Below are 13680 nucleotides of genomic sequence, written 5' to 3' on the forward strand. Positions count from 1 at the left end.
TTTAATGAAGAAAAAAAAAGTTTGGGGTATTTTTTTTGCATTTACATTTTTTGACATAAAAATACCAGGAAATCAGCTACCAAGGGATTTTAATTTAAGAAATCTGTTCCCAAGTTTTCCCACTCATAATAGAGATGCATGTGATCGTATACAAATGTAAGCAAGATTTGAAATGATTATGTTTTACAATATATCTGTTTGGGCTTCTTGAGGTTAATTTGCAGTCTACAAATTATTTGTAATTATGTTTCGGCCCCCCGACCATCCGCTCAAGAAAAAATCTGCCCGCGGCTCAATCTAGTTGATGATCCCTGGCCTATAGCTTCATATTAAACTGTAGAATCTAGTTGTAGATCCCTGGTCTATAGCTTCACATTCAACTGTAGAATCTAGTTGATGATCCCTGGTCTATAGCTTCACATTCAACTGTAGAATATAGTTGATGATCCCTGGCCTATAGCTTCACATTCAACTGTAGAATATAGTTGATGATCCCTGGCCTATAGCTTCACATTCAACTGTAGAATATAGTTGATGATCCCTGGTCTATAGCTTCACATTCAACTGTAGAATATAGTTGATGATCCCTGGTCTATAGCTTCACATTCAACTGTAGAATCTAGTTGATGATCCCTGGTCTATAGCTTCATATTCAACTGTAGTAAAAGAAGAAGAGGTACTCTACACATGTACTATCTGCCTTCACATCAAAACATATAAACCTGTTGGAGGTGTCGAGAAAACTGATCTGTGAAAATAACAATTTCAAGTCAGAGAATCAACTCTCCTCTGAACCTTTTGATTCTGAGGTCAAATTAAAGCAGTCCTCATTATGCCCGTGTAGTTTATTATACCCTCTGTAGCTTCAATTGGCAGAGGCTCAGAGAGCGGTGAGCCGAGGCAATCCTAGTTAATTCCTCCCTTCATGAGAACCGCGATCTCTCGCTTCTTTCAGCGCGGCTCTCTGCAATGCCTGCTGGGACGGACCTAGAATCGACCCTAGGTGCGCACCGCAGAACTCACTCCACGGGCTTCTCTCTTCATTGATCCGATTCACTGTGTTTTTCTCTTCGTCTCCGACACACAAAGAATCTCTCGTATCGGGGTTGATGTAAGGGTAGATAGCCAGCGGTTAATGCTGTGCCGTACTGTTGATTCACAACCCACAGCTACAAACAGTGCCTTTGTTTCTGACGAAGAGGACCCCTGTTCATGTTGAATTCCATATTTGTAGCATCGGTCTCGGGTAGGGTTGGAACATTTTACAACCCTAGTCTTGGGGCTAAAAGTAATGGAGAAGGAAAAATGTTTTGGTAGAAAAGGGAGGTTTTTAATAATTGATGAGAGAAATCAAAGTAACCTAACCTTGAGTCAGTTACTCGCAAGGGCCAAAATGTAGCTCCCCTGACCGTATGTTTCGCAGTGGAATCCTAAGAATTTGTCGGGGCTGTCGAAAGATCGCTTTGAGGTGTGGCGATCACTGTGTGTTATGGTTGGTGGGGGTTTGAGGTCACAGTATTGGGTTACGCTCAGAGTTCATGAGGGAAAGTGGCGAGGTCAGTCTCGTGGCTTCCCTCTTCTATGCATTCTGCCGCTGACACAAGTGACATGGTATCCCCGCCAAGTGACATGGTATCCCCACCAAGTGACATGGTATCCCCACCAAGTGACATGGCATCCCCGCCAAGTGACATGGTATCCCCACCAAGTGACATGGCATCCCCACCAAGTGACATGGTATCCCCACCAAGTGACATGGTATCCCCACCAAGTGACATGGTATCCCCACCAAGTGACATGGTATCCCCGCCAAGTGACATGGTATCCCCACCAAGTGACATGGCATCCCCACCAAGTGACATGGCATCCCCACCAAGTGACATGGTAGCCCCACCAAGTGACATGGTAGCCCCACCAAGTGACATGGTAGCCCCACCAAGTGACATGGTATCCCCACCAAGTGACATGGCATCCCCACCAAGTGACATGGTAGCCCCACCAAGTGACATGGTAGCCCCACCAAGTGACATGGTATCCCCACCAAGTGACACGGTAGCCCCACCAAGTGACACGGTAGCCCCACCAAGTGACATGGTATCCCCACCAAGTGACATGGTAGCCCCGCCAAGTGACATGGTAGCCCCACCAAGTGACATGGTATCCCCACCAAGTGACATGGTAGCCCCACCAAGTGACATGGTATCCCCACCAAGTGACATGGTATCCCCACCAAGTGACATGGTATCCCCACCAAGTGGCATGGTATCCCCACCAAGTGACATGGTATCCCCACCAAGTGACATGGTATCCCCACCAAGTGACATGGTAGCCCCACCAAGTGACATGGTAGCCCCACCAAGTGACATGGTATCCCCACCAAGTGACATGGTATCCCCACCAAGTGACATGGTATCCCCACCAAGTGACATGGTATCCCCACCAAGTGACATGGTATTCCTACCAAGTGACATGGTATCCCCACCAAGTGACATGGTAGCCCCACCAAGTGGCATGGTATTCCTACCAAGTGACATGGTATCCCCACCAAGTGACATGGTAGCCCCACCAAGTGGCATGGTATCCCTACCAAGTGACATGGTATCCCCACCAAGTGACATGGTATCCCCACCAAGTGACATGGTATCCCCACCAAGTGGCATGGTATCCCCACCAAGTGACATGGTATCCCCACCAAGTGACATGGTATCCCCACTAAGTGACATGGTATCCCCACCAAGTGACATGGTATCCGCACCAAGTTTGGGTCACCATGAACCAAACCTTAATGCTTGTGTCACCACATGCAACAGAATGAGAATGACGTTCTAATCCAAGTTGAATCCCTCAAGACCACGTTCTTCACAATAGCTCCTACAAAAGCTCTTAGAATATCTATTACAATAGCTTTTATAAAAGCTCTTACAATGGTTCTCACAATATGGTTTCAAATGCCAGGCTTTTACATGTGATTTGGTCAGGATATGATTCGCTCGTTGAACACCACCGACACTATATCATATTACAGAGGATATCTAAGTTACTGGACGGGTGTAACCAATGTCTCTATATTTTAAAGACAACCTAGATTTATGACTCTGTTCCATCCATCGAATAGGAGGCGTGATTTCTTCCCAGAAACTAAGGTGTATCTTTATCGTCAAGACAACAAAAGACAAAACAAAGCTCTATGTTTTATTTTATTTTATTGTGTATTTCACCCTCTTCCTTTGAACTCAGGGTGTCCGCTTCGACCCGGAGATCCCCCAGACTCTGCGGCTGGAGTTTGCCAAAGCCAACACCAAGATGGCCAAGAACAAGCTGGTGGGCACTCCTAACCCTCCTCCCTCCCAGCAGAGCCCTGGCCCACAGTTCATCAACAGAGACCCATGTGAGTGTTCCTGTCTGTCTGTCAGACGCTGCTGCAGGGCCCTGCACCACTGATAAGTGGTAATCCCCTTACTTGGGGGCGAAAATAGTAGGCCTTAACTGTAGCTACATTATAAACAGAGTGTTATAATTGTACACGCAGTGTTGATGTATGGGAGCTACATACAACCTAGATTGGAGCCATGTTGGAGTTAAGGCTTAGGATATCAAACTAAACAGCCGAAGAAACATGTGTGTAGGTTTTCATTTATCAGTTATAAGACACCCTTGGTCAATGTTTATTTTTACATTTAGAGAGTTGTTCAGTATGTATTTTAAATGACGGTTTAAAAGTTTGTCTCCGGTCAATCAGTATGGTTTTAAATGAGGTTAATCAAGGACTAATATTCGTTCTCAAGCTCTCTCAAACACATTCCCCTTGTTAAATGAATGTTTAATAAAACATTCTCTGTGTGCAGTACTAGCCTCGGTCATAATCCTACGCACCTAACCCCTTGACTCTTGAGATTGTGTGGAATTCGCTGATGTAGCTCTACACTGTTTTACGTTTAGTTAAATATTTTGTCAAGCGTTAAGTTGAACATAGGCCATCTGTGGATTGTGTGGTTGTAGCTAGATTCTTACTTATTGACCAAAACATGTTCTTATCTGAAATCTTTTTGCCTGGAGGAGAGAGGGAGTACACTTGTTGGGTCCTTGTGGAATAGGGAAGGAAACGATGAATGAAGATTACGGCGTAATTGTCAACCAATCTCCAAAACAGAAATCGATGGCTGTCATTTTCTGATAAGGAGTTTCACTACCGGTCAAAAGTTTAAGAACACAATGTAGAAAATAGTAAAAAATTAAGAAAAACTCTTGAATGAGTAGGTGTTTTAAAAAATTTGACCGGTAGTGTATATCTGCCAGTTGATCTGAGAATACACTGAAATGGACAGTTTTTCAAGGCACTTGGAACATGGAAGCCATTGTTATTGTTGTTGATATAGGTACAGCTATTGGTCTTCTGTAGATCTATATGCTGCTGTCTGGAGATGACCTCCTCTTTCTATGAAAGAGGAGGCGGCAGGTAGCCTAGTGGTTAGAGCATTGGGCCAGTAACCGAAAGGTTGCTAGATCGAGTCTTTGAGCTGACAAGGTAAAAATCTGTCGTTCTGCCCCTGAACAAGGCAGTTAACCCACTGTTCCTAGGCCGTCATTGTACATAAGAATTTGTTCTTAACTGACTTGCCTAGTTAAATAAAGGTTCAAATATATTTATATATATCAACTGTCCCATTAATGACTAGAGTATATCTTTTTGCTTTTAATCTGAAAGATTTTTTAGTCGTGTAAATATCCAACCACCCTCAACCGGTAGCCGATTGACTCTGCTCACCTTTAAACAATCTCCCCCTGTATATTTCTTCATCTCTCCCTTTTCTCCCTCTTACTTCTATTTCAAGTCACGTTCGCTCTGTAATACCTCACTCACTGCATCACAGTAGTCTAAAGTTCCTTCTTCGCCTCATCTCCTCTCTTCCAATCACAATGGTCTAAATATGGAGGATACGCGAAAGCAATATGGCGGAATTTCACAGGGAGACTCCCTTTCACTTATCCAGGTCTTTCAGATCAATGGTTACAAAAGACAGGAGACCACTTATGACGTGTGTACCTACATGTCACACATCCCTCCACCCTGTCTGTTCCCCCTCATCCCACTCCCTCCGTCACTCCTCACCGTTCTCCTCCTCTTCTTGTCTCCACAGATGAGCTCACAGTACCCGCTCTATACCCTGGCGGCCCAGACATGTGGGCGTCATACCCGCTGTACCCGGCGGAGCTGTCGCAAGCCCTCCCTCCTGCTTTCACCTACCCCTCCTCACTCCACACTCAGGTAACGCGAACACCCGAGCCCACACCTACCTAACCTACCACACCTATCTGCCTACATGCCTACCTTTATTTATCCCTTATTTTACCAGGTCAGTTGACTGAGAATGCATTCTCATTTACAGCAATGACCTGGGGAATAGTTACAGAGAAGAGGAGGGAGGATGAATGAGCCAATTGGAAAATGGGGTGGTTAGGGGGCCATGATGGCATGAGGGCCAGATTGGGAATTTAGCCAGGACACCGGGATTAACATGCCTACTCTTACCATAAGTGCCATGGGATCTTTAGTGACCAATAGAGTCAGGACACCCGTTTAACATCCCATCTGTAAGACGGCACCCTGCACAGGGCAATGTCCCCAATCACTGCCCTGGGGCAATGGGATAAAAAACATTTGACCTAAAGAAAGAGTTCCTCCTACCGGCCCTCCAACACCACTTCCAGCAGCATCTAGTCTCCCATCTAGGGACCAACCAGGACCAACCCTACTTAGCTTCATAGACATGCCTGCAGTGGAATGCTGCTACACACACACACGTTCCTACCTCCATCCATAACTACCAACCTACCAACCTACAGTTGAAGTCGGAAGTTTACATACACTTAGGTTGGAGTCATTAAAACTCGTTTTTTCAATCACTCCACAAATTTCTTGTTAACAAACTATAGTTTTGGCAAGTCAGGGAGGACATCTACAGTGTGCATGACACAAGTACTTTTTCCAACAATTGTTTACAGGCAGATTATTTCACTTATAATTCACTGTATCACAATTCCAGTGGGTCAGAAGTTTACATACACTAAGTTGACTGTGCCTTTAAACAGCTTGGAAAATTCCAGAAAATGATGTCATGGCTTTAGAAGCTTCTGAAAGGCTAATTGACATCATTTGAGTCAATTAGAGGTGTACCTGTGGATGTATTTCAAGGCCTACCTTCAAATTCAGTGCCTCTTTGCTTGACATCATGGGGAAATCAAAAGAAATCAGCCAAGACCTCATTAAAACATTTTTAGACCTCCACAAGTCTGGTTCATCCTTGGGAGAATTTTCCAAATGCCTGAAGGTACGACGTTCATCTGTACAAACAATAGTACGCAAGTATAAACACCATTGGACCACGCAGCCATCATACCTCTCAGGAAGGAGATGCGTTCTGTCTCCTAGAGATTAACGAACTTTGGTGCGAAAAGTGCAAATCATTCCCAGAACAACAGCTAAGGCCCTTGTGAAGATGCTGGAGGAAACAGGTACAAAAGTATCTATATCCACAGTAAAACGAGTCCTATATCGACACAACTTGAAAATCCGCTCAGCAAGAAAGAAGCCACTGCTCCAAAACCGCCATATAAAAGCCAGACTACGGTTTGCAACTGCACATGGGGACAAAGATCATACTTTTTGGAGAAATGTCCTCTGGTCTGATGAAACAAAAATAGAACTGTTTGGCCATAATGACCATCGTTGTGTTTGGAGGAAAACGGGGAGGCTTGCAAGCCAAAGAACACCATCCCAACCGTGAAGCACGGGGGTGGCAGCATCATGTTGTGGTGGTGCTTTGCTGCAGGAGGGACTGGTGCACTTCACAAAATAGATGGCAAATTGTGGATATATTGAAGCAACATCTCAAAACATTACTCAGGAAGTTAAAGGTTGGTCAGGAATTGTGAAAAACTGAGTTTAAATGTATTTGGCTAAGGTGTATGTAAACTTCCTGAGTGGTATGACGGCTGCGTGGTCCTATGGTGTTTATACTTGCGTACTATTGTTTGTACAGATGAACGTGTAGTCAACAGTCAACTTAGTGTATGTAAACTTCTGACCCACTGGAATTGTGATACAGTGAATTATAAGTGAAATAATCTGCCTGTAAACAATTGTTGGAAAAATTACTTGTGTCATGCACAAAGTAGATGTCCTAAACGACTTGCCAAAACTACAGTTTGTTAATAACAAGAAATGTGTGGAGTGGTTGAAAAATGAGTTTTAATTACTTTAACATAAGTGTGTGTAAACTTCCGACTTCAACTGTATCTACCACATACCTACCTACCTACCTACCACCTACCAAGCTACCGACCTACCAACATACCTACCTTCCTACCTTCATACCATCAACCTACCTACCACCTACCAACCTACCAACCTAATTACCAGCTTTCTACCTACCTACCTACCTACCTACCTACCTACCTACCTACCTACCTACCTACCTAACTAAGTAACTAACTAACGACCTACCTTTCTACCACCTACTTACCTTCCTACCTACCAACAAACCCACCTTCATACCTACCTACATACATACATACCTACCTACCTACCTACCTACCACCAACCTACCTACTTTCTACCTTCCTTCCTTCCTTCCTACCTACCAACCCACCCACCCACCTACCTACCTACCTACCTACCTACCTACCTACCTACCTACCTACCTACCTATCTATTTACATACCCATCTACCTACCTACTTACCTAACTATTTACCTACCTACCTACCAACCTACTTGCCTACCTACCACCTACCACCTACCAACCTACCTACCACCTTTCTACCTACCTACCTACCTACCTACCTACCTACCTACCTACCTACCTACCTACCTACCTACCTACCTACCTACCTACCTACCTACCTACCTACCTACCTAAGTAACTAACTAACAACCTACCTTTCTACCACCTACTTACCTTCATACCTACCTACCTACCTACCTACCTACCTACCTACCTACCAACCTACCTATTTACCTACCCATCTACCTACCTACTTACCTAACTATTTACCTACCTACCTACCAACCTACCTACCTACCACCTACCACCTACCAACCTACCTATTTACCTACCCATCTACCTACCTACTTACCTAACTATTTACCTACCTACCTACCAACCTACCTATTTACCTACCCATCTACCTACCTACTTACCTAACTATTTACCTACCTACCTACCAACCTACCTACCTACCACCTACCACCTACCAACCTACCTACCACCTTCCTACCTTCCTTCCTTCCTACCTACCTACCTACCTACCTACCTAAGTAACTAAGTAACAACCTACCTTTCTACCACCTACTTACCCTTCTACCTACCAACCCACCGTCCTACCTACATACCTACCTACCTACCACCAACCTACCTACTTTCTACCCACCCCCTACTTACCAACCAACCCACCTACCTACCTATTTACCTACCACCAACCTACCTACCTACCTACCTACCTGCCTACTACCTACCTACCACCTACCTACCTTTCTGCCTACACACCTACCTAACTAACTAACTATCTACCTACCTACCCACCTATTTAAAAGATAACACAGGCAAATAAAATTACATTTCGATAAAATCTGCACCGTCCCTAAACTAAGTTATGTAAATAGTAAAAGTAAAATAAATGATTAAGTTGGCTAGCTAACTAATGAGCTAATGCTGGGTAGTTGTTAAAACCTGGTTATTTATATATACCTCTTTTCGTAGACATTGATTTCATCCATTCGCTTTTTATGGGCTATAATGGCTTGATCACACACACACACACACACACACACACACACACACACACACACACACACACACACACACACACACACACACACACACACACACACACACACACACACACACACACACACACACACACACACACACACACACACACACACACACACACAGAGAACATACACTCACTCACAAAATAGGCTTCTGTGTTTTCACTAAGGCAGAGAAGTGCATGAGTTCATTAGGTTCTGAATCAGGTGATTCTGAATGAGTCGATTCTGGTTTCAAATGAGTTGATTCATGATCTGAATCTCAGCAGGTTGACACTGGTTATTAACTGAATCGATTCTTATGACCTGAAGTATGGACTCTGAGTCAACTCTGTTAAAATGTATCTTAGAAGATTGACTGAATATCTGGTGTAATGAATTTGAGGGAATTGACTTGAAAAGGAGAGAGTCGACTCTTTTAAAATTAATCTTAGAGGTTTAACTGAATGTCTGGTGTTCTGAATATGAGCGAGTGGACTCCTTTGAAGTGAATCATGTTGCTGGTGTGCCTTTTGTTCAGATTCGCTGGCTCCCTCCTGCAGATGGAACTCCCCAGGGATGGAAGTCCAGGCAGTTCTGTTGAGGTATGTGTAACATGACACACACACACACACACACACATATACAGACGTGCGTACACACACACATACACACATACATACACACATACACACACGCAGATCTAAATATATTTTATATTTGAGATACTTTGCCTTGCCTTGATGACAGCTTTGCACACTCTTGGGATTCTCTCAACCAGCTTCACCTGGAATGCTTTTCCAACAATCTTGAAGGAGTTTCCACAAATGCCGAGCCCTTGTTGACTGCTTTTCCATCACTCTGCGGTCCGATTTATGCCAAACCATCTCAACCAGCTTCATGAGGTAGTTACCTGGAATGCATTTCAATTAACAGGTGTGCCTTCTTAAAAGTTAATTTGTGGAATTTCTTTCCTTCTTAATGCATTTGAGCCAATCAGTTGTGTTGTGACAAGGTAGGGGGGTATATAGAAGATAGCCCTATGTGGTAAAAGACCAAGTCCATATTATGGAAAGAACAGCTCAAATAAGCAAAGAGAAACGACAGTACATCATTACTTTAAGACATGAAGGTCAGTCAATACGGAAAATGTCAAGAACTTTGAAAGTTTCTTCAAGTGCAGTCGCAAAAACCATCAAGCGCTATGATGAAACTGGCTCTCATGAGGACCGCCACAGGAATGGAAGACCGAGAGTTACCTCTGCTGCAGAGGATAAGTTCATAAGAGTTACCAGCCTCAGAAATTGCAGCCCAAGAATTCAAGGCACACTTAACCAGCATGTCTACCACAGCATTCTGCGATACGCCATCCCATCTGGTTTGGGCTTAGTGGGACTATCATTTGTTTTTCAACAGGATAATGACCCAACACACCTCCAGGCTGTGTCAGGGCTATTTTACCAAGAAGGAGAGTGATGGAGTGCTGCATCAGATGACCTGGCCTCCACAATCACCTGACCTCAACCCAATTGAGATGGTTTGGCATAAGTCGGACTGTAGAGTGAAGGAAAAGCAGCCAACAAGTGCTCAGCATTTGTGGGAACTCCTTCAAGACTGTTGGTTGAGAGAATGCCAAGAGTGTGCAAAGCTGTCATCAAGGCAAACGGTGGTTATTTGAAGAATCTCAAATATATAATATATTTAGATTTGTTTAGCACTTGATTCCATATGTGTTATTTCATAGTTTTGATGTCTTCACTATTATTCTACAACTATTGGTTAGAGCCTGTAAGTAAGCATTTCACTCTAAGGTCTACACCTGTTGTATTCGGCGCACGTGACAAATAAACTTTGATTTGATTTGTAAAAAAAAATATTAAAAAAATAAAGAAAAACCTTTGAATGAGTAGGTGTTGTAAAACGTTTGACTGGACGTGTAGTTCTTCCGTGTTTTGACAGGCTAGGTATTCTGAAAGGACAGCAACCGTAATTCCAGGGCATTCATGTAGGAGTGCACTTTTTGTAAAACACAATGGGCCAGTGGTGTAGTGGAGGGAATACGCAGGTATCTGCCATATACCCACTTTTAATTTCAGTGGGAACTCACTTCTTAATCCTTACTGATGCATATCGAAGTAGTATAGTGGAGGTTATATGACTTATCAATTATGTATTACAACAGAGAAATCGTGTACAAAGTAGCCTACACAATCGCAAAGCACGTGAAATATGTTCACATGCGCGCCGTACACACACAGCCTAGTTTCAGCTGAATATCATCTGCAGGCAGCCAGAGTGTTCAGCTCTCAACTGTTTTTTTTGGCATGGAGCAGCTCACAGAAGAATGACATCGGTAGCCGGTAGGGTAGGAAAGATGTTTCCGTTTATGATATCGACCAGTAAATGCTAACTAAGGCTACAATGGGTATGCAAAACAAGTATTGAGAAAAGTTTGGTCCAAAGTTATGGTTAGTAGGCTATTTGTGATGCGCAATTCAGTCATGTGTTGTTTGCATCAGGGGCGTAGGCATGAGTGGGCCCGGGTAGACCCATGCCCACCCACAATAAATCTGAAAAAAATATATAGGAAAACTTTGGATTTTTCCACACATTTTTCCTTCACTGGGCGGGCCGTTTTTGGGAAACTTTTTTGGCAAAATTAGAGTATACCCACTTCTCCAGGGACCACTGCATAGGGCCGATTGGAAAGACAGCAGTCACACACAGCATGATGTTAAAAGATAAGCAGTCCACTCACTTTGACATAATAAGCCAGTAGGTCCCAAACATAAGAATACAAACACACAACCATTAGGCTAATAATTTCCCAATCGAAATGAACCTATTGAAACTATTACTTCCCATTGCAAAAAAAAACATTTAAACGTTAAGCACACAAAGTAACCGGTGACCTAAAGTTTAAATGCAACAATGTTTGACACAAGTTCTTTTTCAAAGAGATGGCTAATAACAACTAGCTCAATAAAAAAAAAAGCACAGTTCCATTCACCAGATGATAATCATATGAAACTTAACTTCTTGTTGAAAGTTATTCTTGAAAAGGGAGAAGCTAACAAATTAGCAACAACATCCTCTTTGGTAACACCTGCTGCAGCCGCTGCAAACTAGCCCACAACAAAAAATAGCTTGCTAGACCGTGGAAAAACTTCTGGTCGCTATTGCGCAGTGATCTGTTGGCCTTTGAGAAGGCATAAGTTTCCATAATGTTTTTGTAAAAACGGTCCCACCCATTACAAGTCAAAATGTGATTGGTTGATTCCACTGTCACTCCAAAATGTTGCCCTAATACAGTTGAATGGCAGATGCCTTCAATCTAGCTTCTGATGGCCTAGCCAATGGCTGAGTTAGCTAGCTAGATTCATCTCCCCAGAGACCACCAAAGAAAAATCCTGATTGGATCGTTTTTTTCTCTCTCTTCAGTGTTAACCCATTCATTTCCAACAAAATTTGAAGAGATTAAATCAGAGCATCATTGAAAAGAATAATATAATATAATTATTATTTTATAAATCCTTAGCCTTTCTGAAGGCGTAGAAGGCCCTCATTGTTATCCACTGTGTTTGGGTTACTAATAAATTGTAGAGTGGCTTAATTTTCCCTCAACATGCATTTTTTTCACTATTCTAAATGTCTAAAGAATCCAGATGTTGTTCTGACATATGAACACAGAAATACTGGACATTTTCATCTGTTATTATGGTTGCGATTTGACAAAATTTCATTAATTGTCTTGAATTGGACTCAAATATTTCTGGCCTCGGCCTCGGACCCCTTGTCCCCCTCCCGGCCTCGGTCTTGACTTGGCCTCGGTCTGGTCTTGTTCTTGACTCGGTCTCGCCTGCTGTCTGGTCTTGGTCTTGACTCGGTCTCGCCCCCTGTTTGGTCTTGGTCTTGACTCGGTCTCGCCCCCTCCCGGCCTCGGTCTTGACTCGGCCTCGCCCCCTGTCTGGTCTTGTTCTTGACTCGGTCTCGCCTGCTGTCTGGTCTTGGTCTTGACTCGGTCTCGCCCCCTGTTTGGTCTTGGTCTTGACTCGGTCTCGCCCCCTGTTTGGTCTTGGTCTTGACTCGGTCTCGCCCCCTGTTTGGTCTTGGTCTTGACTCGGTCTCGCCCCCTCCCGGCCTCGGTCTTGACTCGGTCTCGCCCCCTGTCTGGTCTCGGTCTTGACTCGGTCTCGCCCCCTGTTTGGTCTCGGTCTTGACTCGGTCTCGCCCCCTCCCGGCCTCGGTCTTGACTCGGTCTCGCCCCCTGTCTGGTCTCGGTCTTGACTCGGTCTCGCCCCCTGTTTGGTCTTGGTCTTGACTCGGTCTCGCCCCCTCCCGGCCTCGGTCTTGACTCGGTCTCGCCTGCTGTCTGGTCTTGGTCTTGACTCGGTCTCGCCCCCTGTTTGGTCTCGGTCTTGACTCGGTCTCGCCCCCTGTTTGGTCTTGGTCTTGACTCGGTCTCGCCCCCTCCCGGCCTCGGTCTTGACTCGGTCTCGCCCCCTGTCTGGTCTTGGTCTTGACTCGGTCTCGCCCCCTGTCTGGTCTTGGTCTTGACTCGGTCTCGCCCCCTGTTTGGTCTTGGTCTTGACTCGGTCTCTCCCCCTGTCTGGTCTTGTTCTTGACTCGGTCTCGCCCCCTGTCTGGTCTTGACTCGGTCTCGCCCCCTGTCTGGTCTTGTTCCTGACTCGGTCTCGCCCCCTGTCTGGTCTTGTTCCTGACTCGGTCTCGCCCCCTGTCTGGTCTTGGTCTTGACTCGGTCTCGCCCCCTGTCTGGTCTTGTTCTTGACTCGGTCTCGCCCCCTGTCTGGTCTTGGTCTTGACTCGGTCTCGCCCCCTGTCTGGTCTTGGTCTTGACTCGGTCTCGCCCCC

At 44.6% G+C, this 13680-nt stretch overlaps 1 protein-coding gene across 1 annotated transcript in view; it reads left to right on the plus strand.

Moving 5' to 3' along the window:
- Positions 1–13680, plus strand: part of rbpms (RNA binding protein, mRNA processing factor) — a 70344-nt gene that overhangs the window by 35884 nt on the left and 20780 nt on the right. Inside the window, exons 5-7 of the mRNA XM_038995822.1 lie at positions 3238–3388; positions 5139–5266; positions 9350–9413. Coding sequence (XP_038851750.1) covers positions 3238–3388; positions 5139–5266; positions 9350–9412 — 342 coding nt within the window. The 3' untranslated portion in view covers position 9413. The remainder of the gene's footprint in view (positions 1–3237; positions 3389–5138; positions 5267–9349; positions 9414–13680) is intronic.

This window comes from Salvelinus namaycush, chromosome 6 (genome assembly GCF_016432855.1).
Source record: "Salvelinus namaycush isolate Seneca chromosome 6, SaNama_1.0, whole genome shotgun sequence".
Lineage (NCBI taxonomy): Eukaryota > Metazoa > Chordata > Actinopteri > Salmoniformes > Salmonidae > Salvelinus > Salvelinus namaycush.